Source organism: Podarcis cretensis, assembly GCF_951804945.1.
Source record: "Podarcis cretensis genome assembly, chromosome: 2".
Lineage (NCBI taxonomy): Eukaryota > Metazoa > Chordata > Lepidosauria > Squamata > Lacertidae > Podarcis > Podarcis cretensis.
Window position 1 is genome coordinate 55,540,444 of NC_137171.1, and position 27,249 is coordinate 55,567,692.

The window sequence follows — 27,249 nt, forward strand, 5'->3', positions numbered from 1 at the left end:
TTGTGGGAGGTAAACTTCGATTCAGGGAGTTTCAGGAGTTTATCAATGAAGAAAAGTATTATTTACAAAAGTGGAACAAAGTTGGGTCAGGAGATGCGTTCTTTCAGGTAGAAATCAGTTTATTACTTAAACCCAAATATAAAGATGTCACAGGCTTAAACACAGTAGTATGTGCACAGCTTTTCTTAAACTTCAGTTGCTAAAAATCAGTTGTTAAACTTCAGGTAGATGTTCAGGTTTCTAGAATAGGTGGTAAAATGCTTAACTCAATTTCTGTTACTTCACTCTCATTCCTTTACTTAGTTATTATGACAGGTGTTAGTTAAATACTTCTGACACAGCACAGCTTCTTTCCCATCTTAGTACTTTGGTTTATGAGCGAGGGGCACTTTTTGTCAGTTACCCACTCTCTTAACAAACCCACTCCTAAAGTATTTCAATTAGTATAACAGACCTCACCTCTTGTTACTGGCTTGGGAGTTGCCTTTCCTAGAACAACTCTCCCCTCCTGATTGGAATGAAACCCAGGTAATTTGTATTCCAACAGCTTCATACTTCCCTTGACTCAGATTCGGCTCTACAGTTAACTCGTGTCTGTATACCTTCCCCAGACATTCAACCCGGTCTTCCTATCTCAGCTGCAAGGCTCTCTTCCTCTTGCTATAGATCATTTCTTCAGAGAAGATATTCATCTCAAATCAGAACCAATTCTCTCAGACAAACCCTATCATAATCACACTGTCTCCCATCTCAAATCAAGCCTTATCTCTCAAACTAAACTCTAACTCCAGCTCTTTCCCTTTTCTACCCCTGTCTAAAAACTCAGAAACTGCTTCTCTTTTTCTCCCTCTCCAAAGTTTTGCTCCACCCCCTCTAGCCAGCTGTCTTGGGAGCCAATCAGAGCTAGGCTCCAGCACTCTGGTGAGATTTTGAGGAATTTCATCACCAGACTCTGGTCTGGCTCTGCTGTCCATCACAGCCTCCTTCTGGCAGCTCCTGCAGCTGAGCTCCTGCCAAATGTATTGCTCTGCTTTCCTTTGGACCACATCAGCAAGGCCAAGGTCGTCTGAGTAGCCCAGGACCTCCATACACACTGCCCAGGCATATGCCCTAGGGAGGTCACTTGGATACTGCTAACACAGTGGTTTGACATTGCTTACTGCAATGTCTCTGGAGCAGACAGGTGCCAACAACATTTCTAGCGTTGAGTTATGCTTCTTGTGGGTGACATAGGCTACTTGCATAGGGAGAAATTTCAGAGGTGTACAAAAATAGTATGATTGGAAATGGTTTGAGATTTGAAGGAAATCTCCTGCAAGGTGTGAAGCAAAATGCCAGTCACTTAGGTAGAGATTGGAAAATTCTTCTGTTACCCGTTGCCTTGGTATGTTTAAGCACTGAGAAGGATAAGAAACGTTTCTGCAGGAAGGAGGAAGAAATCAGTGACATTGAGTACAAGCCAGCAAAATTTTGACTGACTCACAGTCAAGGCAATGGAGTGGGGCATAGCTGCAGTTGACCGTTGCATTTGATTGAGGCAATTAATGAGTAACATTTTGCTGGATTATGCACACTTGTTTTAATTCTCAGAATTTCAAACCCATTCTGTTGGCAAATGTGCCAGTTAAACTGCCAAGCAATTTCTAAGGGAGAAAGTGTGCAACTAAGCCTCTGTCTTCTGGTCATTCTTTCATAGGTATATCCATAGTTCAAAGTTAAAAACTTAGATTTTGAGATGATACTGGTTTAAAGATGATCAAAGAAGCTCTGTGTTTGAGGGAATGTGAAATTTCTATATGTAGCATGAGACAACATATTGACTCATTCGCCCACAAAAGTTATTATTTGCTGACAGCATCATCAAGTACAGAGTAAGTGTGAGACAATCTTCTACTACTCCACTGTGTTTCATTTCACTATTTAGATCTTGATCTGTTCACCTACTACGGTATATTGCATAGATTTGAATTAACTGATCGGCATTACCATCCTGCATAAAATGCAAGAGGTGAAGATTCCCCAAATATATTGTTTGTTTTCTGCTTCATATGGGCAGGGTTGTTCCAGAAGAGTTACACTCATTACTCACTGTTACCACACTTACTCGGAATATGTGTCTACACATCTGCGAACTATTTCTCTGCGTTTAGGGAATAAGCCATTCCAAAATATGAATAGTTTGAGAGAATTTAGCTCAGATATGCTAGAGGAGCAGTTTCTCACTCCAATCCTGGCTTTCATTTACAGCAGACTGAGTAACTTCAGATTGTTTAGTCGAAGTAGCAAAATGCCTTCAGAAGATACACTGCAGAGCAAGAGAGATGCAGTCACAGCCATTTCAGAAATTGAGGTTTATTGAGAAAGTACATTACAGTCATACCTTGGGTTAAATGTGCTTCAGGTTACGCTCCACGGCAACCCAGAAGTAATGGAGCGCATGTGCAGACGCTCAAAATGACGTCACGCGCATCCGCGGAAGTGGTGAATCGCGACGTGCAGTTGTGGGTTGCATTCGCTTTAAGATGCGAACAGGGCTCCAGAAGAGATCCCATTCGCATCCAGAGGTAACACTGTATAACAATGTCACTTTAATAGTTAACTGTTAAGGCTGTTCCAGAGATTGGGGTGGGGGGAGAGAGCAGAGGATTAGTAAGATGGCTGCCAGCCACAGAGGCTGTGTAGTGATCTGCTTGGCTTCGGAAGCAGTCTGAAGTATAAGACACAGAACGTTTCTTCCTTACATGCTGTGTGAAACACTGGAAGTGGGAATGAAGATTCCTAACATTGGGGTAATATCCAGAAAGAAGGTAAAAATAATAGATTTTCCTCAGCCACGATAATACTTTACTAGACATAATCCAGAGTAGGGATGTGGACAAAGAACAGTCAGATTGGGAGACCAGGGTTAGTCAGGTTGAGTCTGTCTTTGCAGGGTGTACATTTAGAACCACCTGGAATTAAGGGATTCAGAGATTTAAGAATGGACATCTAGCCAGGGTCTATAAATGTTTAGTTTTGCTGGCAGACAATTTGGCTAACAAAAAACGTGCAGGGGAAATCCTGGGAAGGACAAGTATGACTTTGATATTCTGGCGTCCCACTTAGTTCTGGGGCAGTTACAAAGATTCACAAAAGAGTACAGTGGTGCCCCGCAAGACGAACGCCTCGCAAGACGAAAAACCCGCTAGACGAAAGGGTTTTCTGTTTTGGAGGTGCTTCGCAAAACGAATTTCTCTATGGGCTTGCTTCGCAAGACAAAATGTCTTGCGAGTTTTTCCAACTTTTTTTCCCTCCCCCCCCCCTTTTTCTAAGCCGCTAAGCCGCTTATCTGCTGATCCGCTAAGCTGATAAGCCACTACATGCAGCTGCTGGGTGACCTTGGGCCAGTCACACTTCTTTGAAGTCTCTCAGCCCCACTCACCTCACAGAGTGTTTGTTGTGGGGGAGGAAGGGAAAGGAGAATGTTAGCCGCTTTGAGATTCCTTAAAGGGAGTGAAAGGCGGGATATCAAATCCAAACTCTTCTTCTTCTTCTTCTTCTAATCCGCTAAGCCGTCAATGGGCTTGCTTCGCAAGACGAAAAAACCGCTAGACGAAGAGAATCGCAGAACGGATTCTTTTCGTCTTGCGAGGCACCACTGTAGTGTGGTCATGATACTGAGATTTCTAGGTGCACAAAAAATCCTATGGTCCTGGTTTCTGCTTATCAAAAAGAATTAGGCCCGCTGCTTCTAATTTGGCCCACTCAAATCATGCCCACCTTCCAAACACATCAGGTGTAGGACAGATGCAGACACAGATATACAGGAACAATCCAGAGCTAACCAGCACTGATAGAGTTCTGCTGGGATCAGGTGCACTAACCACCAGTTGCTTTCACCATTAATCAGCTGCTGTCATCATGACATGAGGTGGGTGGTCCAGCACAAATACTGGCTGGTGGGGATATTTGGAATCCCGTCCTGGTATGGAAGGGGGTGGAGTCTTCTTTGTCCATTTCAATAGATGCGTTTTGTGGGAAACTTCCAAGGCACCTTTGTCCTGGTTTGCCAGACCTTTACTAGCTCACCTTTCCAAACAAAATGTAATGTTACAATCCAAGGTGTTCATGAGGAGACACACACAATTGTTGAATATCATACTGGCAATATCATACTGTTTAAAATTGAGGTGGGAAGGTAAGGGACGGATAGGACATTTTTTCCCATCTATAGTACCTACCTTGTTTATACAAAGAAAATTACATCCTTTTATTTGACTGAGGTTTAAACAAGTTAAAAAGTACTGTTTCCAGTACAGATGCTTCGTGGACCTAACTGATTAAATCCCTCTATTGTGAGAATAATGTTCGCATAGTTCTTCCACTCTCCTTCCTGTTCTTATCTTAACTCTATTACTCATAAGTTTGTGTAGGAGTCTTTGGTAAGAGACTTTGTCAAAAGCTTTTTGAAAGTCCAAATAAACAGCATCTACTGGATTACCCCATCACCATGCCTTGCAGCATGTGCAAAAATTCTAAAGGTTTCATGAGATAGGACCTACGTTTGCAGAAGCAATGTTGATTATTCCTCAGCAAACTTAGTATCTTTAATCAGTGCTTTGCACCAATTTACCTGGAACAGGCTTTCAGCCAATCTGTCTGTAATCTCCTTGAATCTCTCTGTATCCTTTTTTTTTTAAAGGTGTTACACCAGTCACTTCTCAAAGTCCAGTCTTAGGACATGTTGATCAATAAAGTTGAGTCAGCCACAGGAAACTGTCCTACATCAAATCATTCTTCTAGAACAGTTTTTTCCTATATACATGAGTGCATTGTCATAGGCATAAACATCTCTAAATTTGCATCTTCATTTTGAAAGTGTGTATCGCTTCAGAGAGTCTGAGGCATACTAAAACATACCTTTTTTTAGTCTGTGATGTTTTCTTCAGTTCTGCATGAAAATGGCTGTTCTGAGGAATAGAATTTTGTCACGACATACTGGTTTTTGTTTGGTTTGATTAGCAATGATAAAAGTGCCTGGTTAAGGAGCATAAAAGTATAAGAAAAGCCCTGCTGGATCAGGCCAGTGACCCAGTTCAAAATCACAACCCTTTTTTTCTTCCCCTTCCAACCAGGTAAGAGAATTTATAGTTTCATCAATGCAAGCAATGAGGGTATGGTCTGCTATGGTTAAACATTGTGGATTACCAAATGGGATAATAGTAACAAGCACAGTCTACGAATTTGTTCTGTGAACAACACTTTTTGGAAATTCATATGACCCTTACTTCAGATTGATCAGATTATAAAAGAAAGGTGGTGGCATCTGCTTTCCCTGTTCTGTCCATCTTTGCTGTTTTTGTTCTAGCCAAGACCAAACAACATGCATAACAACACCTGCCATTAAATTTCTACTTCAATATAAAGTTAGTTTTGCAAGCATATGGGAATCGGATAAGATCTTTTACAGATGTGAGTTAATTCCTCAGTCCTTTAATTTTCTTCAGACAAGTAACTTTTGCACATGGATAACTTTTATTAAAGTTCTTGTGTTTCAATAGTATACTGTTCAGAACACGACAGCAATTTGCTCAACATCTTAGAGGGCCTGCATATGTTCACTTTCTAGCAAACTGTGACATTCTTCTTCAGTGCATTAATTTTTAGAAAGTCAAAATAATTTCCTGACTTATTAAAATGAGTGGCTTTTACACGCCGTAGAATCTTGGACATGTAGTTTGTGGATCCATCGCTGGACAGCAAGTGAGCTTGTAAATAAGATTTGTGCCAGCTGGCATGCAACAATCCTGAAACTTGTGACTTGTACTTTGGGTTAGAAAAATGTCTTTGTCTTTTTTTTAAACCTAGTCTTTAAGGTGGTTCCAAGAAAGAAGCTCTTTTGCTTTGGTTATAGTTGCTTTGTCAAGCATGCAAAAATCTCAATTACGGTTAAATGTATCAATTATATAATATATGCTCTGATAATTTGCTATTTTAAGTCAAAACTCTTGATCTGCTACACCTTTAAAAGTATACCTTACCCTGGTGCAACATATTTTGTCTGCTAAAAAAAAAGTCTTTCTCTTTCCCCTACCCTCCCTCTGGATCATGGTTTCTTAAAATAAAAAAACTTATTCAGTCTCCTCCTACAGTTCCAGTTATGACATAAGAAAATATTTTTATTTTATAAATTTACTGAACCACTTTTTATCTTAAAAAAAACTCTTAAATGACAAACATAAACAACTACACTAAAAACCAACCACAAAAATATATCCCACACTTAAAAAACAACAACATTAAATTTAATCCCACCTTTTCTTCCAAAGGAAGAAAGGCAACAAACAACAACAGGGCAGCAAACAACAAAGCAGAAAAACAATATGAGTAAAACAGTATAAGAAAAAATACAATAAAACATATATAAAACATTTAAAATCAGTTTATATTTTGCTTAAATCAGGATGTAATTTAAGATGTCATAATAATTAGTAACTATGTGTGCAGAAAATATGTGAGCATCCATTCCATTTAATTTGACAGTTTAGTCAATTACAAGTCCATTAAATGTGAGAAATGTTTCTCAAATTCTGTTTGCTATAACAGTATATTATATATTGTTGCATACAGAAATGATAATATATCTTGTATTTTGAATTATGTGTTGAGATGCACACATACCTGCCATTATCAACATCATGTTTTTTGCAATGTGTGTGAAGTCTACCATACATGTGGATGTGATTAGTTTATTTTCAGATAATCAGTTTCATAGAAACACTTGTGAATATCACACCACCAAAATGTGTAGGTTAGTAGCATGGCTTCTTCTTTATACTGTATGCCAACCAAGCATATAGAAATGATGATGCTGTGTACGTAGTTGGTGTGCGTATGACTTTACTTTCACTTTTTTACTTGACTTGTCATGTCGTGTGATAAGCAACCAACTTTCAAATTCCAAAGTGGGATAAGAATTTTCCTAGCAGTTACGCAGCAGCCCATACCTTCTCTCCAGCTTAGACGAAAACTTAGGAGGTGGTTCAGTAACCACAAGGCCAAGGTTTGGATTGGATTTGATATCTCGCCTTTCACTCCCTTTAAGGAGTCTCAAAGCAGCTAACAATCTCCTTTCCCTTCCTCCCCCACAACAAACACTCTGTGAGGTAAGTGGGGCTGAGAGACTTCGGAGAAGCGTGACTGGCCCAAGGTCACCCAGCAGCTGCATGTGGAGGAGCAGAGACGCGAACCCGGTTCCCCAGATTACAAGACTACCACTCTTAACCACTACACCACACTGGCTCTCTGGAGAACCTTCACCATAATAGCACCAAATGGTAAGGAGCTTCTTAAGTTGCTCCTTGACAAAGGGGTGCTCTGAACCCCCTCTTTGAGCACCAGACAAGCTAGAAGGGGCAGGAACATAGAGATAGTTTTGACCTGCAGCTTAGGCTAGCCAGAAATTGTACATTTGTGTTTAGAAGGATGTAAGAGTTGACTTTCTTGAACATACTAAAACTTGAATGCAGTAGGGCTGTATGCAGGGGGTTTTCACACACACCCTTCTAGTTACAGTCCCAACCCTCACCCCTGACTCTGAAACATTGCACCCAAGAGTTAGAGAACACTAGTTCCAGATGCCAGGGACAAACAATGAGGAATGGCCTTCATCTTTTTTGCATCCTGTTTGCGAGTTTCTCCAATGGTATTGGACTGCTGTTGGAATCAGAATGCTGGACTATGTGAACCATAATTTAATCCAGCAAGAAAATCCTTACATTTCGAGGACTTGGTCTTTTTGAATTTCAGTTTGTTACATATTTTGTCTGGATGATGACATAACAGACTTTGAAAAACAAAACAAAACTGTGGCACATGGTTGAGGTACTTAAGCAGCAATTGTGGTACAAGTACTATTTTTTTATTCTCAAAACATTAGTTCGGAGCAGCATAAGGTACGTTTGGTCCACAGGAAATTGGTAAATTGGCAATAAAATTGACTCCATAAAATTCTTTAAGGTTTGTTTCTTTCTCTTTTTACAATTAAGCAGTGCATAAATCTTATGAAATAAATAAGGCTTGGGACCTAAGTATCTGAAGGACCAGCTTTGGGAAGGATGTCCCCAAGTGTTATATTCCTTATGACCTTCTCTGTGTCGTCGTCCCCCACCACCTTCAAAAGTTGGGGTGACCAGAGAAAAAACCTTCTTAGTTGGAACACGCCATATGCCAATTGATGTTCCCAGGGAGGCTGGCCTGGTATTAGCTTTGGCTTTTCAGCACCAGAATATAGACCAGGCTTCTTCAACCTTGGCCCTCCAGATGTTTTGAGACTACAATTCCCAGCCTCCCTGACCACTGGTCCTTCTAGCTAAGGATCATGGGAGTTGTAGGCCAAAAACATCTGGAGGGCCAAGGTTGAGGAAGCCTGATAAAGACCTTTTGATTTTTTCCAGAACTTCCAGCACTTTAAATTCTTATATTGCTGCTTTTGTTGTTGTTTCTATATTTTACTTTATTTGGTTTTATCTTGTGCTTTACTGCTCTTCTGTTGTATACTGTTTTACATCATTGCTTATATTTTGATTTTTAAAAACATGTTACCATTTTTGTTTAACTTTGTAAGCCACCCTGAGAGCTTGTGCCTGAAGGAAGGTGCAACAACTTGTAAATAAATGCTTGCATAAATTAAAAACATTTGGTGTATTTGAGTGTGGAACCCTTCATGATGAAATGCTATTTGTGGGTATAAGCAGGACAGGAGTTTTACAAGGAATACATATTCACATAATTTACCATTGCGCTAAAAGCACAGCCATAAATTTTGTTCCTGTGTTAATCCCTCTAAAAACATGCATTTAACCACAGGTTTTAATAAGAGCTTTCCGAAACAAGGAGCTAAGCCTAGTAGCATGGTTTGCTTTGTTCTTTACCCACAGGCTTTATCGTTTATCAATTTGACATTTTTTAAATATTTCTGAGATGAAACGTAAAATTAGTGGTACAACAGAATCATACCTTTGCTTCTAAGTCATTACTTCAAAGACTGTGCCTTTTAGCAAAATTTGACACAAACCAGGCATAATTGTACGTGCTTGTGTGTTCTTAAAGCTAGATTAGTCTTAAAGGGATTGTATAAGGTCTGAGGCGAACAAAGGTTATTTTGCTTTTAGGATAGAATGAGGAATTTCTTGACGGCCTTAGCACAAACGTTGTATTGTTTTAACTTTATCTAAGGGTTTGTATCCAATTATGTCCTTCTGCTAGCAGGCAGTGTTAGAAACTGAGATATGAAAGTTAGGAGCTAAATGGTACCTTAAACCTAGGTTATGGGCACAACAGAATATCTAGGTGCACTTTTTTATAACTAGAATGCAAAGCTGAAAATGAATGAACTGCAGCTAAAATATCTTCATTTTTCTCGTGGTATAGTCCTTCCCCTGCCCACCCCCCTAATATTCTTGAGAGGGTCTCTTCTCCAGTCTTCAGAGAATAGATGGAAGTGGGGAGGCAGAAAAAGGTCCTCTGTTCCTTCCACTCTGCAGTTTTAATCTGAAATCTTAGGTGCAGTACTGCACTCAGAGCTCAGAAACTGCTTGCGCTAATGAATTGCCCTCTTGTAGAATGTGCCTAGAGCAATGGGAGTCTCAAACACAGCTAGCATAATGTTACTTCCTTTTGCAGTCCCCCTTCACCATGCTGTTCCACTGGGACAAATTTTGGGACCTTCCAAGGTGGTTGCAGAAGGAAGGGGAAACTAGCCTCACCCTTTGTTTTTCCTCATGGAATCCCAACCAGGATCGAAGAGCATTCTGTCACTAGAGAGACATAATTGGAAACCATCCTGTATCTTCTGCATTAGGCTCTTCAAAACCAACAGCATGCTACACTGTTTGTTCACTTTCCTCAATAAAAGTTCAGTGGGTTTCCAAATGCTTTGGATGTGGAAGACCTCAGCAGAAAACCATTATCCTCACCTCATACAAATTTTAGTAACCTTATAGAATAACCTTGGAATAGGTTTTTTTTGGATTTGACTCCAACTCCCTATTTCAAACTTTACCCCACCCACTTGATCCTCTCCCTTTAATATGCTAATCCCTCTAATTTAGACTAGTGACTGAAAACTTCAAAGTATTTCCTGGAAATATTTGAGTCTGAAAATAATATGGTCTACTAGCCTCTATGGCAAAATATAGTTAGGAAAAGATGTAGTAGATCTCTGGGTCAATAGAGATCACAAATCATAATATTGCCCCAGTGTGACAAAACGTCAAGGACATTGAACTAGTGGTTCAGTTCAGGGCAATGTAAAAATACTCTGTGAAAGGCTTTGCATGAGTCAAATGTTCTGATTTTTGTAGACAAGGAAAAAGGTGACTAGAAAGAAAGTGTTCCTCTAAGACTGCCTTTCTCAACCTGTGGATCCCCAGATGTTGTTGAACTACAACTCCCATCACCCCTAGCTAGGAAGGCCAGAGCTCAGGGATGATGAGAGTTGTAGTCCAACAACATCTGCGGACCCACAGGTTGAGAACCGCTGCTCTAAGAGATATACCCTTGTATTTTCTTCAAAGACATATTATTTTGTCAAAAACTGTGCTTCTGCTTTTGGCTACTGGTATGAATTTCTGTAGTTTAAAAGCATCCCTCCTGGCATCTTGCAAAGAAGGGCATTGTGTATAAATATGCTACCCAGCTGATGCTTTAATAAAACTAAATCACACCATGATAATAATTATACTCATTTACACTTGTTAGACCTTTAAATATTTGTGGTAACACAAGTAGACAGTAGTTTTATATTAAATGCATTCTATATACTTGCACAAATAATGTGCAATGTCTAAGATTCCTGTGGGCTTTCTTATAATAAGAGAGTGATCTCCTAAGCAAGTTCTGTATAAATAGTAAGGTAAAAGTACCCCTGCCCGTACGGGCCAGTCTTGACAGACTCTGGGGTTGTGCGCCCATCTCACTTAAGAGGCCAGGGGCCAGCGCTGTCCGGAGACACTTCGGGTCACGTGGCCAGCGTGACAAAGCTGCATCTGGCGAGCCAGAGCTGCACACGGAAACGCTGTTTACCTTCCCGCTGGTAAGTGGTCCCTATTTATCTACTTGCACCCGGAGGTGCTTTCGAACTGCTAGGTTGGCAGGCGCTGGGACCGAGCAGCGGGAGCGCACCCCGCCGCAGGGATTCGAACCGCCGACCTTTCAATCGGCAAGTCCTAGGCGCTGAGGCTTTAACCCACAGCGCCACCTGCGTCCCCTCTGTATAAATAGTCTTCATTAATAAAGACCTGTTGGTTTCCTTGTTTGAAAAGTAGTAAACTGGCAGGGACTGGCAGGGCTCTGAAAAGTGTGTGATGGGATCAGGGGAGGGAACCAGAAGAGGGGATGAGATTTATGGGATATGATGTCGCCCACAACACAGGAACCAGGGAAAGAAGGATAGTCAAGGCAGATTGAGATGGAGGAAGGTGCAGTGGATGTGGTGGAAGAAGAAGAGGCTGTTCAGCAGACAGTGGGTCAGTAGACTCCCCACCGTCCCCTGCCCCACTGCCTCCTCAAACCAGGAGGGGCTTGAAGCAGGAAGAGCAGTAGCACCTTCCATACAAGAGAAATCTTAGGTTGCAGGTGTGCAGCCTGTCAGGGGAGGGTACATAAGTCGGCAGAGGAGCAGGGTTTCCTAGTGTCCTAAAATCTGATAACAGAATTAAAGAAATTCACCCTTGAGGCATTGCAGGAGATTATGGTTGATATAACAGACTGATCATACTTAGAAGTAGACCAGTAGCATACCTGCTTCATTAGAATTAATTTTTGTACTCCCGTTTTCAGATGGAGGTTAGATGATGTAGACCGTTTAGAGGTTCCACATACAATCAAGTGGTATGTGAATTTTATAAAATAAACGTGTATGTTGCTCATTTAGGTCGGCAACCTAAGGCCCATGGGGGTCATTTAACCAGCCCATGGACCCCCACCACCTACTCGGTTGGCTCCCATGCACCGTGCTAAACCGGAGCAGAGCAGGGACTGGCTTCCGCGACACTGGCTGGCTTCCCATTAGTTGCAGGAAGCTGCTGCACGCCTCCTCCGCGCCAGAAGGAGCGTTTACGCATGTGTGCATGCACTCTGGCTCACCCTGCCGTCTGCGGGACCATGAACTAGCCCAAGTCACAAAAACTTTGCCGACCCCTGCTTTATGTATTGTGTACCAGCAGTGTACCTGCAGCAATTGCATAAATCATGAAGCTGCTATTAATACGTACTAAATTACAGCCATAGCTGTCTTCTTTCAGTCAGTAGGAAAGGTACAAATTAGTTTGTCTGCTTGTCATATTCTAAGCATTATATACAATATTTATCATTCTTATATTTCATTCCATTTTTCTGAAATGTCCCTTCTTGAGTACCTGCATACATACATAATATTATTTGCACGCCACCTTTCCATAATATTATTTGCACGCCACCATGTTCATGGTGGCTTACAGCAAGAAAAAAATACAACTTTAGCATAACAAAACTCGTCAATAAATAAATAAAACATCAAAGAATACACAACCAAACTGAACAATTTTCACGTAATCTAAAATAAAATACAAAGTGTGTTTAGAGGGTGCACCCCATTTTACTCAATTTCACTTATGTGTGTTGCGGCCCAGAACATAACCTGCCCATAATAGGGGAGTCGTCTGTACTGTAGAAAGAGCCTTTTGTTATTGCAGGGACTCAAGACGCAGAGTGCTTAAGACAGTAATAATTAAAGTTCATGGAGCACAACCTGTATGATAGAACCTTTGTGTTCTTTATACCACATTCCTAGATGAGGAAAGCCCCATTAATAGGTCATTTGCCTATGGCAGGGCAGTAAGAGGTGTTCTTTGAACATTGAGGAAATGCTCAACTATCATTTTACCTAATCTCAAAATATCATAACATTCTTGCAATATCTATAAAAATGAAAGCTAAAAATAAGGTATTGTAGAAGCAAAATTGCTTTCTCTCTGGCAGTAATAGTAATTATAATCTTGGCTTCAACGTTCTAAAAATTCCCTTGCAGGCTGCTGTGATTTTTTTAAACAGTGATTTAAACAATAAAAGTGAGTCTCTTAAGAATTGTTGGGATGTTATTCCTGGAATTTTCATTTTTTTCAGCACAACTCTTTTTGCTTCGCATGTAATCCGTTAAGAGTTAGAAATGTAGTTGTGCGTTTCAGGGGTGTGGTTTAGAGTGCAATCATTTTTAAAAATGATATTTCTTTGGAATCTTACAGGATGTTCAAAACTTCAGTTTTCAGACTTTTTATTTTAAGGATGTTTGTTTAGAGTTTTTAAAATCGATAGTAATAGATTGTTGTGATGTAATTTAACTTACCATTTTCCCTGCTAATGCCTCAGTCTATGTGAATAATTTTAGTAGCTATATCAGTTGTTTTTCAGTACTGTTAGTTGACCAACATATGACTTAGCGTTCTGCCTGGCATCCAAAAGTTAAATATGCCCATCTCTCTCACCTTGGGAATTGGGAATAATTGTGCTGTATTTGGCAGTGATATATCAAAGGCAGCCAAACCTACTCTGTGTCAAAAAACACAACTGAAGGAGGGGAAGGTCAGCGAAGAATGAACTAAAACAAAAGCCAACCAAAAAAACACAGCCAAAATCAGGCCAAAGTGATGTTTTGGTCCACCACCTTGTTTCAAAATGGTGGCTAGCATCCAAACATCAACAAAGATTGCCACTCCCACCTTCAGACTCCTCCTGCCAAGTTTGGTGATGATATCTCGAGTGGTGTCTGAACGTATAGACGACAGACAGACAAAGCATTTTCTAAAATATGTAGTAGATTGTATGGCATAATTATTTTCTGTTCAGGTTAGGTTTGATTGACATTATCATTTTAAATTGTTCTTTTTTTTTGTTATATTTATTATTATTCATGATATATTGTGAGCCACCCCGGGCATAGTTTTGTGGAAGACTGGCATACAGATAAACGCATGATGCTAATGACACTTCTCCACTTGGTGTAGGTTTCTTAATAGCTGTGCACTGCATGACCCCATGCAGCCACTGCCCTTTGATTACTGTTAGAAAGGGCATGCGTCTTTTTCCCATTGGTTGCTATTCATCATTGGTAAAGAAGTATGATCTCCAGCCCCACTCAGTGGCAGACATATCCAGCAGATTCATGTAGATGTTAGGAGCATTAGGGACAAGACTGGCAGTTTCTTCTTGTAGTTGAAGTGGAACTGCAGTTCAGATTATGTATAGGCATTGCCATCTCATTTAATGAAACATAAACCAGCAATTAGAGTTCATAATACCAAAATAGGAGCGGTTCTCTTCTTCCTCCACCCCTACTCCCACCCTGTAGTGTAGCGTCTCTATCAGCTGTCCCAGAAATAAAACAATTTGAATATTTTCTTCTACAAATGTTTAAATATTCCCCACCAAGCCTTGGAAACTTGATACAGTCAAACCCTTGAGCTGTGACAGAAAGTTTGTGACACTTAACCTTTAGCTTTCAGACCTTCAACTTATTTTATAAAGAGGCATCCTAAGCTTGCTTTTATTTTAAAAACTTTCCCAAAACAATGCAAAAATATTTTCTGAAATATGGAATAAAGCATACCTTTACCTTTAAAAGGGGCAGGGTGGTACAGAAAACAAGAAAGGCAGAATTTATTACATGGTGGTTAGCACAAAAGTATGGTGAAGCTGAAGGCTTGTTGGTAGACGAGAGAAATTTCTTCTGTTGCAACTTCCTGAAAACTTTCCAAGCTAATACAGAGTTCTCAGGTTAGCTTGTAACTATGTTCAGTACCACTTGCACACTTTGTTTTAGCCATAATGTTATCTGTTGTTTCTCATAGACCTTCCTCCCAGTTGTACTGGGTTCTTTCAGTGAATGTTGCTCCATTCATTTTATGCTTGTGAGTTCCACTGAAAAATAGCATTTTTGAATCCTACCTTTTAGTGTAATATTAGACAATTTATTCCGAACATGTAAGTTTGGACCTTGTGCTTGAGTGAAAGACTTTGGCAAATCATTAATAAACAAAATTAGGTTGGGTAACATGGTTTGTCAATAGAAATTGTCCTCTGAACTTTCAGAGGACCCTTATCTTTGCCTTCTGGAAGTAAATACACTTATTTTATAATGGGGTATAAACCTGCTTTTTGAGAATAAAAGGTAAAAACTATTTTAAACACATGCTGTTACTGGCTAATAATCATGGCGTTTAACAACCCAACACACCTGTATTTTATAACTGCTGCATTTTTTCATCTGCCTAGTTCTGGGTTGTAAATCTGATAAATCCTTTCTCCCACTTCTAGCTTTGTGTTTGCAAAAGTAGTTTTACTCTTCAACTTGTTAAAATAAAAAATGGACTGTAAGGGAAGTATTAGCAGTGGGCATCACTGCAGTGAAGCATTTTTGTTGTGCTGAATTGTATTTTTAAAGGTTATGAAGCAAAGCTAAAACTTACTCAGGGATGAGGAACCTTTTCAGACCATGAGTTGTATTCCCTTGTGAATAACATCCTTGGGACACATGCCAGTGAGGGTTGGGAACAGAGACAAAAGTGGGTGGAGCAATTAATGGAAATATTACCTTTGCACAGTAGCCTAGTTTTTACGCACAAACTAGAGATGCCTGCTGTATAGTTTCAGACAACTGGAGGAGGGGTTACTTTGTTCTAGGGGTACATTCTCTGTCATCAGTCGAACAATCAGCTTTGAGTGTCTCTAACTGGTGCTGGGTTCTCATGACGGTGTGCTAAGAGAAGCCCTCATCCTATGTCCCTCCCTTGTGGTCTTGAGTGTTGGCAGGGTGTACCTTGGATCTTGTTTCTCTACAGAAGTAGAGGGAAATAATATGTGGGTGTGAGAGAAACAACTCCATGGGTATGTACAGATCATTAACTGATCAGATTTGGTCTACTCCCTGGAAGCTGATGGATCTGGATGGTTTTCTGAAGCCAATTGGAGATTTTCTCACAGGTTTAACTGGCAGTCTTATTGAGGTCTCTGCTTAGAATGAGGATATGACTTAGGTCATCAGTACAACTACTTCAAAATGTTTTCTGTCTGTCTGTAGATCTGGTGTCAGCTCCTTGGTATTCAGAGGAACCTTGTTAGTTCTCCTGGACCTCAACAGCTTTCAGTACCGTTGTCCATGGTAACCTTATCTGGATTAGTTTGGAAGGCATGGTTTTAAAGTGATTGTGGTACTTCTGAAGGAGAGGTTCCAGAAGATGGTGCTGGGGAACTTTTGCTCTACTCTACAGCCAAAGCTGCCTTATGTCCTACGGAAGTATTATATTGTAAATACTAAAGAACAAGGGAGCCATGTAAACCAGTGGGGGGAAGTCTTCCAGAGATTTGGGTTGCAATGTCATCAGCGTGTAAATGACACTCGGCTTTACCTCTCGTTTCAAGCTTTCTTGAATATAGGCATACTACCATGTGCCCTAGGAAAGTTAATTGAGTAAATTTTTATGTGTTATGGGGGTTAGATTAATTAAGTGAAGGAGGTATCTGGAGTTTGATCCTGAAAGTGCACAGAGGCAATACCACCTCTAAACAGAACTAAGACTGTTGGTTTAGCTAAAGTCTAAATATAAATATAAAGGACAACAGCCAGGATAGTGGTGGAGTTCATACTTGGATTGTAGGGGTGTTCTGCTGGTGCTTTGAGCACTCATACCAATTTCTCCAAGGAAGGGGCCAAGTGCCTGAGTGAAAGTTGGTTATCCACATTGGCCTGGGCCTCAACTTTGTGGCTGGTGGGTGTAGCACATAGTGGCATAGACCTACAGTGGCTTCTGTTTTTGGTTGCAATCCAAACAAGCCCTGCATCATCTCTTCATTTGGAGCTTAGGATTCAGTTACCTAAGCAGATCTCATAAGTGTGCACCTTGTTTTGCTCAATTTTGCTGTGTAAGCTCAAATGCTAAGATTCAGTTGCATCACAGAGTCAAACTTCCTTCAGCAACAAGCTTAGTTCCAGTTGTAACTGGGCCAATCATTATGTAATGTTTCATCCCACAGAAAGTGTTGTGTGTTTTTTATCCCATTGAAAGTATCATGTGTGCAAAACAAAGCATTAAAAAAATAGTTGATCCTAATGGCCTCAAGATAATACTTTTAAAGAGCATCTAGGCTGACTTCCAGCTGACATCCAAGCACCATTTATTGAAATAAAAATTGCATACATTAAATACAAGTACATAGCATGCATCCACAATGCATTTCCCTACTTGTTTTTTCTTCCAGTTATGGAATAAATAGGGTGAAAACATACTTTTAAATATTGTGCCTTTTAAAATCTCAGGCTCTGCCTTCAGTATTACTGTAACAGCACTTTCTTTTTATGGTTTCAAAATGTGAAGTACTTTACTGTGAGTATAATGAATTCAGCAAAAACTCAAGATGCTTTTCTTGTGTTTTGGTTAACAGAGCAGAGTAAGAGTCATTGTTTTTGTAACTTAGTATTTCTATACTTTAATTCCTTTCTTTAGTTTGGTCTGTGTTTTGTTGTTTCCTTAGCCCTGGAATGAGATCTGATGTAAGCACTTCACCATCTACCTCTTCAACAACTACGGGACCACCTCCCAAGCTCTGCCTTGTTTGCTCAGATGAGGCTTCTGGGTGTCATTATGGTGTCCTAACTTGTGGCAGCTGCAAAGTGTTCTTCAAAAGAGCTGTGGAAGGTAGGATATATCACAATTATTTAAAACGTATAGTCTATATCTCTCCTCAAATGTTTGTGGGTTTTTATAAAGGTTTGGAGTTCATTTCCATGCTATCTCTTCCTATCTCTTGCAAAATCCTTGGTCTTCAGTAGCCATCTTCAAGTATTTTTCTGTGTGAGTGTGTGTATGTGCGTGTTAAGTAAGCATGTGAAAGCAGCCGGTGGGAATAAGCATTCTGGCTCTACCTCCTGTTCCCATTCCATTGCTTTTCTCAAGTTGGAGGGCAGACTTCTAAAGTGGGAGCCTTCTATACTTGTGGAAGCTACCTTCTTCAGATGTTCGCCCTCCAAATCATGGGTGGTGATGTGGGTGGAGCCAGAACTAGCTTGCTCTCCTAACTCTTCTTCATGTATTTACCTAACATGAAAGAACAAATAGCCAAAGAGGGCTGTTTTGTTTATTTTTATTTACAATACAGCCCACTCTTCATTTATGGTATAGCTCACTCGTCATTGAATATTTGCAATCCCAGAGCATGGAGCAAAGTAATAAAAATAAACAGAGGAAAATAGTATACAATATTGCAAAAAAACATATAAACAGGCCCAAGAAATAGAAACTTAAAAATTATGTCATGAGAAAAGCAAGCAAAACTACATTAATAAAATTAAAAATTTCCAATTTAACCAAATACCTAGGTAAAAGCAAACACAAGATGTTCAAACAGTTTAAACAACCAATGGTTTTAGCAAGTTCCCACCCTGTTTTTCACTAATGGTAGTCTGCTCTTTTCATTGTCTCCCCACACAAAGAGGGCCCCACTCTCTGCCAGACGATTCTCAGTGTAACTGCTTACCCAACCTCCAGGATACCACACCATAGTGTTGTTTACGATCCTTGCACACTAGGCATTGGAATCCCGCCCTCTCCCAATTAATATTAAGCAGGAACTTTTCCTGTATGGTTTACAGCAAACTAAGCCAGACATGTAATGTTAAACATCCATAATACAATAAGATAATAAGTTGTTTTAAAACTTCTGATTTTATTTATATCTTGACAAGTTTTAGGTCAAGTTGTTTTCAATGTTTGATTTTATTTGTAAATAGATTCTAGTAAATAGACCCTGGTAAATAGATCTACTAAGGTTCACTCTTCTCCCATTGTTTAACACTGCTATTTAATTCAATATGGAAAGAATCTGCTCTTTAAAAGTTATAGTTGACTTTACTTTGCTTCCAAGGTTTGCTTATACTTGGATCTTTGGTTCCATAAAAATTCCAAAGGATTTACTTTGCCTGCTTCACAAGCTCCAAAAACCAAATAGTTTCCTCCCTGTTCTTTTAAAGTGGTAAAATCAATATGTCCTAAAGCAGCATTTCAAAACAAAATTTCCCAAACTGGATTACTGGCTGCTTGCTCTGGTGGTACCAACTTTAACCTAAAAAATGCAGAGAATACGTACTTCTGTTCCAGGAAAAAAGTATGGATAGACATTTTATAGTGAACTATTCCATAGTGAGTTTTTGAAAAAGCAGTTTACTTTTTTCAAAAGTTCTGTGTTGGAGAAATTATACAGTACAATAAAATGACTACTTGGATATATACATTGATATAAAAATGTGAGTGGTCACAAAAAGTACTCCAGTTCCACACTGATTTCCTAGCAACTGACATTCTGCTGCAGATGTTCAGCCTCTTTCTGTCTCATCCATCTCAGATTTTCATGGACATGTACCTATAGAATACTGGAACAATGTAGGCCTTCCTTATATTCACTCCTTCTCCAATACCTCTCATCTGACTGCAATTTTTTTGTGTAAACCCCCCCCCCTTCAGAGCAAAAAAGGGAAGTGGGAGACTTGCAGATGATTTAAAAAACCTCTTCCTACTTCCCTTTTAATTCACTGATAAGGTAAAGGTAAAGGTACCCCTGCCCGTACGGGCCAGTCTTGACAGACTCTGGGGTTGTGCACCCATCTCACTTAAGAGGCCAGGGGCCAGCGCTGTCCGGAGACACTTCCGGGTCACGTGGCCAGCGTGACATCGCTGCTCTGGCGAGCCAGAGCCGCACACGGAAACGCTGTTTACCTTCCCGCTGGTAAGCGGTCCCTATTTATCTACTTGCACCCGGAGGTGCTTTCGAACTGCTAGGGTGGCAGGCGCTGGGACCGAGCAGCGGGAGCGCACCCCGCCGCAGGGATTCGAACCGCCGACCTTTCGATCGGCAAGTCCTAGGCCCTGAGGCTTTAACCCACAGCGCCACCTGCGTCCCTTAATTCACTGATATTGGGGTCTTAAAAGGGAAATGGGAGGGTGTTTGCAAAAAACCTTTGCAATTCTCTTCCTTCCCTGCTTAAGATTGGATTTCAAGGGATTTTGTAAAGTGGACAGCCTGCTCACCTGTCAGATTTTACCTGTGAGTAAGATCCTGAAAAAGGTCTGGCCCTTGGAGCCAAAAAGGGAGGGGGAGCTTGAGACCAAAATTTGACACACACACACACACACACACACACACACACACACACACCTTCATGCCCCTTAAGCAAGACACTGCATTTTGGGAAGGAGGTGTGAGGGCTCTGGCAGGGTCCTAGAGCCCACCCATCTCCTTCTCAAAGCTGGGAAAGAGCTAACTAGGCTTTGGGAAAGGGGGGGGGCTGTAGAACCCTGTCGGAGCCCTCATGCATCCTTTCCAAAGCCCAGCACCTTGCTTACCTGGCTTTGGGAAGGCAGTACAAGGGCTGCAGTTAGACCATCCTGATGTACATGGATAGGATAGATAAGTCCATTTGTTTCTTCTCTTCCCCAACCCAACAAGTGCATGTTAGAAATTAAATGCTCATAATTATAAAGGTGTTGTGCTTTGTTTGCAAATGCAGGGCAGCACAATTATCTCTGTGCTGGAAGAAATGACTGCATTATTGACAAAATCCGGAGAAAAAACTGCCCAGCTTGCCGCTATCGGAAATGTCTTCAAGCTGGCATGAACCTGGAAGGTAACTTGAAATGTTTTAAAGCTGAAACCTAGAAAATCCTTCATTTTTGCATATATAAAAGATGGAAAGCCTCTTTGCACATTACTCATATGAAGATGTCCCAAATATAGAAAAAGACAGTGGGGACATGTTGCATCCAATGCCACACATCTTTTTCCTGGCCTTTCCTATGATGTGCAGCTGTGATGGCAGCCTGTACCCATAGACTCAGAAATCCATGCCTAATATGTGAACATAAGGGATGGGGGAAGCTGCATGATGTTGAGTGCAGGACTGGTGGCCTAGTCCCTCTGCTTCATTCTACACATTGATCCCATCACTGGAATAATGCATGAAGTGGGTTAGTGTAAGTTTCAATAGTGGGAGTGGTCCCTACTCACAATTCAATAGTCAATAATAACAAAAACTAATCCATTCAAAAGTATGTATTATAATAAAGATTACAAACTCAAATAGAGATTATAAACTCTAATAGAGATTACAAACTCAAAGAGATATGTATAACACAATAATTTGTTTAAAAGATTTTCTCTTTTTGACTCGACAGTAATGTTGATCCTTATAATTTATCAGCTTGCAGATGGAGACTCAGTTTCAATCATAGAGCAGAAGTCAGAAGTCAGTTATGGATTGGAAACCAGGACAGGGCCCTGTTTCGATGTATTCACCTTCATCAGCTAATTTTTAAATTTGAAGTTTGTAAGTTTGAAGACTTTCGGATAAATATATCCTGTTATTTTCTATATATCTATATATAACAGGATATATTTATCCGAAAATCTTCAGACTTACAAACTTCAAACTTAAAAATTAGCTGATGAAGGTGAATACATCGAAACAGGGCCCTGTTCCTGTCCTATTGACTATTGAATTGTGAGTAGGGACCACTCCCACTATTGAAACTTACATTGGCCTGAATTCTTGGTGTGCTTTTTGCTTGGTATATTTAATAACAAAGACTCCAACTTATTTAACTTATTTAAGTGGGTTAGTGGCAATATATGCAGTTGTTTAATGTTTTCTGAATGACTATTTATCACTGTATATGTTTAACATATGCACGTCTTTCTTGGCAGAACTTAGATATTTCTTTCAACATACATTTCCAATCTTTCCCAGACTCTCATAAGAACTGTATTTTGCACTGAAGTAGTATGATTGGTATGCATGCTAATCTCTTTTTTCCGTTTCTCTTCTTTTTGTTTTCACTTTCCGATTTCACGTATTTTCAGTAAATACTGTGGTTGGGAAAACCCCACACTTGGAGTGTACAACAGTTTGAATGCAAATCAGGAAGAAACAAAAATGTTGACTCATCGGGTGGTATTCTATACCAGTTCTAATCAGAGTTAGACCCATTGAAGTTAATCAACACCACTAACTTCTGTTCACTAATTTCAGTGGGTCTACTCTGAGTAGCAGGGACGCAGGTGGCGCTGTGGGTTAAAGCCTCAGTGCCTAGGACTTGCCGATCGAAAGGTCGGCGGTTCGAATCCCTGCGGCGGGGTGCGCTCCCGCTGCTCGGTCCCAGCGCCTGCCAACCTAGCAGTTCGAAAGCACCTCCGGGTGCAAGTAGATAAATAGGGACCGCTTACCAGCGGGAAGGTAAACGGCGTTTCCGTGTGCGGCTCTGGCTCGCCAGAGCAGCGATGTCACGCTGGCCACGTGACCCGGAAGTGTCTCCGGACAGCGCTGGCCCCTGGCCTCTTGAGTGAGATGGGCGCACAACCCCAGAGTCTGTCAAGACTGGCCCGTATGGGCAGGGGTACCTTTACCTTTACCTTTTACTCTGAGTAGCACCTGGTTGAGTGCAATCCATTGTCAACGAAACTTTTAAAGTATGGATAGGTGATAACATTCAGTAATACTGTATGGCAGGGACCAGTATTAACTTTATAATTGCTGTTCATTATCTGGTACTCTATTTTGTCCATTTTTGTAATTCCACTGTAAAATAGATTTTATATACAGTATTGCAAAATTTTCAGGATATATGGTTCGTATAAGTAAAAAAAGTATGCAGGCAGCATAGATACTGTGGAAATGTGAATAAAAACAGTATACGGAGAAGTGTATTTTGAGCAGTTCATCTGGCATATGTATTCCATAGTTTAATTATAATGGCAAGCAGTTGTCAGGAAAAAAAAAATCTTTTTTGGTCCAGCTGTAGAAGAAACAAATTAAAATCCTGGCTATGGTGATTCATGTCTAGTAATGCATTCTATGTGCATGTAGGCATAATTCCATGGGGTATATATAGTTTTATTCATCCATCCGTTATGTTGTCTTGGTTTAAGTGCAATGCAAAGGCCTCATTGAAACCATTCCATTCCAAAGCTGTAAATGGAATAAGTTTTTTAGTAATTTCCCCCAGGTGCACTACTGCTTTTTCTTCCTTTTCACATTTAAACCAAGGTTTCATTTTCTGTTCATACAAATGAAACCATAAAGGAAGAGCAGGAAATCTCTGTGGCCCCCCCCAACTCTTCTCTGTTCCAGCAAGCATGCCCAACGTTTGGGGATGATGAGAGTTGTCGTTCCAACAAGATTAGGAGGCCACAGGATTCCCTGCCATAAGGAGTCTGTTGTATGCCTGCAGCATAGAAGATTGCATTGATTGTGTTAGCAACGCTTTCTGGTTTTATTTTTTAATGTTGACTTTATTTTCTTAAAAATTTCTAGCACGAAAGACGAAGAAAAAGATAAAAGGAATCCAGCAATCTAGTGTGGCTGCAGGAAGAGAGACTGCAGAAAGTCCCACAAATAAGGCTGTTGTTCCTGCTTCCCTGCCACAGCTAACGCCTACTCTGGTTTCCCTACTGGAAGTCATTGAACCAGAAGTGATGTTTTCAGGCTATGACAGCACAGTACCGGACACAACTTGGCGTATTATGTCAACTCTCAATATGCTAGGAGGAAGGCAAGTGGTTGCTGCTGTGAAATGGGCAAAGGCAATACCAGGTTTGTATATGTATTACATGAATATAGACTATACTTCCTTAATGTAAGTGTGTTTTGCAAGGCCATATTCTGCTCCTAACCATGGTAGGCCTGGATGATGTATCAATATATTACCCAGGACCGGTATGAGGGCCAATATACCCAGTGGTATATTGTGGGTGAAGCTGCTTCCACTGCCGAGTCCCTCTGCTGTCAGCGCCCAGTGTGAGAGGGAGGAACAAGCCACAGTGGGTCTCTGCAGCAGCAGTGATTTCACCTGCAACATACTGCCAGGTGAATCAGCAATTGCACTCTGGCCGTAATGCAACTTGTTCTTCCCTCAGCTCGCACAAGCTGGAGGCAAGGTTGGGGCTCCGTTACACTTGAGGGAGCCCTGCAAATGGAGGCTCCCTCCATCTTGGGGCAAGCAGGAGAAAGAAGTCTCTGGCCTGCGTGGGTGGGGGCCCCAGCTGAACAGCACAAACAAACTGAGTTGTCCCTGCCCATGAGGCACTGGGGTGAAAGTGCCTCTGCTCCCATGGCGAGAGCTGCAGCAGTTTCACCCTATGCCTTGCGGGCTGGGGCCAATGCAGCATAGTTCACAATCGTGGTTTATTGCCAGATTGTGATGTTGAAAACCAAACATTGTCCAGCCCTAAATCATAGGCTTCTTATATTACACTATAAAGAAAGGTTTGGTTTCCTGGTTTCCATTTTGTAACAGCATACAGTGGTACCTTGGGTTAAGTACTTAATTTGTTCCGGAGGTCCGTTCTTAACCTGAATCTGTTCTTAACATGAAGCACCACTTTAGTAATGGGGCCTCCTACTGCTGCCGTGTGATTTCTGTTCTCATCCTGAAGCAAAGTTCTTAACCCGAGGTACTATTTCTGGGTTAGCGGAGTCTGTAACCTGAAGTATATGTAACCCGAGGTACCACTGTATAAGTTGCAGTTCTACCTCCAAAATAACATAGAGATAAATTATTCCCTTACTGTTAATTGTTGTGGCTTGCCATGAAAGGAAAAAAATGAAACAAGAACTAATACTAGGATTGGAAAGTCTCACCAACTTCTTCCCTGGCAGGGAAAAGATTAAACACTCTTTTCCTTAATGTTCCTTTTCCAGTGGAAATTGCCTCTTCCAAAGAGCATTATACAAAGGAGAGAGCTTGGTTACATTTCACTGCAATATATCAACTGTAATTTGCATATTTGTAGATATTAATATGGGACGTGGGTGGCACTGTGGGTTAAACCACAGAGCCTAGGACTTGCCAATCAGAAGGTCAGCGGTTCGAATCCCCGCGATGGGGTGAGCTCCCATTGCTCGGTCCCTGCTCCTGCCAACCTAGCAGTACACTGCTCTGGTTCACCAAAAGTGGCTTAGTCATGCTGGCCACCTGACCCAGAAGCTGTACGCTGGCTCCCTCGGCCAATAAAGCGAGATGAGCGCCGCAACCCCAGAGTTGGCCACAACTGGACCTAATGGTCAGGGGTCCCTTTACCTTTAGATATTAATATGTCTCTTATTAACATTTTTTGCTATTTAGCATTACTATTTCATAAAACTATTTTGAATCTTATGTCCCTTTACTGAATTGTTGATGCATTTTGACTCTGGACCCTCTCAAGAAGTCATTCCGAACTTTAAGATTCAAAATAACACTTTGGACAAGCAGTACTTTAATTACAACAGGAAATGTGCTAGATCTTGTACCTTTTATTTCCAATCAGGTTTCAGAAACTTGCATCTGGATGACCAAATGACACTTCTGCAGTATTCGTGGATGTTTCTGATGGCTTTTGCCCTAGGATGGAGATCATATAAACAGGCTAATGGAAGTTTATTGTGTTTTGCACCAGATTTGATCATCAATGAGTAAGTAGTATTCGAGTCCTTCTCTCTGTGTTTCTAAAGCTTGGCTACACTTCTAGAAATGTGTTCTTATAACTTAGGTGCACAATTAGTACTATAATTGTGTATAAAGACATAGCTTATAAAAAACAATTCCTTATTCATTTTTGAATTTGAATATTTCAGTAACTTGTACTGCTTATAGAACAGTAGAAATGAAGGTATTAAAAAATCTCTTTTGGCTTTTACTTTAATAATGCATAACTACATCTGTCTGTTGAAAATGATAACACCACAGTGGTGTTCCTCCTGTGCAACACAAGTTGGCAGGATGAGAGCCACTGTGGTGCAATAGTTAGGAAGTGTCATACTATGACAAGGGGCACCCAGGTTCAATTCAGCATGAAGCTCATTAGGAGAACCTAATGTGCATATGTTAGTTGGCAACCTAATTTGGCTAAATTTAAATTACCAGAAGCAAGCCAAAGGTGAGGTGGGGAATGATGAGTTGGTTAGGTTTGTTTTGCATCGTGATGATGTCCACAGCAGGATAGTAGTAGTCGGGGGGGGGGGCACAAAATATGTTAGCGATGTCTCCCAGTAAAATAGTTGTTAGAATATATGAACAATCCATCTCCACTTTATGATGCTTTGAATATATTAACAAGGTTACTTTTGTGAGTACTAGGGTTAGGTCACAGTTCAATTGATTGGTCAAATATATCTATTAGAGTGCCTGTCTACTATTAATAAATATTCAACTAAGCAAAGAATATATTTAGATTTGTTTGTTACTGTTTAGGTTTTTCTTTTTGCTCGTTATAGCAGTATGCTATTTGGGTACCTTGCATTTCACTATTAGATGAAATAACTGGTTAAAGTAGGGGTGCTATGCACAGTTGTGCTGAGAATCCAAAATGGGGGTGGGTAGGCAGACAGTAGAACGAAGGATAATATAGGCGGGTTGAAATGGCATAGCATTTGACCTTTTACTGAAATTATACAAATTGATAAAGGCTGAATGCCACAGAGGATACACTCCTCTGGAGACTAATTTCTCTCTTACCCTTTGACCTGTGAGATTTTTCCACAGACTCCGCTTTTCACATTCTAAAACTGCCATCTTTCATAGTGCATGTTTGTCTTGTTTAATTCAAATTTTGAAATGCTCTAGCTTACTGACACCACAATAATAATAGTTCCATTATCATACCTCTATATTTGTCTAACATTATTTGTTGACAACTATGAACTGATATTGCCTGGCTACATTGACCTTGTTTTTGCATATGTGAATCCTTTTGTCATAATAAGTTAAGAGCATTAAATGTTCCTTCCACTCAAATAAACCCTTCCCTTCAGATGCCCTTTGCAGACAGTGTTTCACATAATAAATGGTGACACTTCTAATACATATGATACTGTAGCACAGAATCCTAGTAACGCAGTAATGGTATTTGCATGGCACTGTAACATTGCACAATTGAAAAAAGCTCTGAAACAATAAGTAACTGCTAAATCTTAACACATCTGTTATTTCTGTATTTTGTGTGAGAACAGTTTGTATATTTATTCCTCAAAAGCAAGCCTTTTTACATTTTTGTAACATTTCTGATGGTGGTAGATATTTTCTGCAGCAGGGCCAGAATAGTCAGTTGTGGGATGTTCTCACCACTTTCTGTAGACACTTGGTGCAGTTTCATGAAAAAATTACATACTGTAACAACATAGGTAGATTCAGTTTACGGCAAACCTCGATGCCC

General features: G+C 40.5%; 1 protein-coding gene across 3 annotated transcripts in view; it reads left to right on the top strand.

Moving 5' to 3' along the window:
* Window positions 1-27,249, top strand: part of NR3C1 (nuclear receptor subfamily 3 group C member 1) — a 52,294-nt gene that overhangs the window by 10,457 nt on the left and 14,588 nt on the right. For all 3 annotated transcript variants that reach the window (XM_079967960.1, XM_079967958.1, XM_079967959.1), the window contains 4 exons: window positions 17,545-17,708; window positions 20,573-20,689; window positions 23,372-23,650; window positions 25,366-25,510. In XM_079967960.1, coding sequence (XP_079824086.1) covers window positions 17,545-17,708; window positions 20,573-20,689; window positions 23,372-23,650; window positions 25,366-25,510 — 705 coding nt within the window. The remainder of the gene's footprint in view (window positions 1-17,544; window positions 17,709-20,572; window positions 20,690-23,371; window positions 23,651-25,365; window positions 25,511-27,249) is intronic.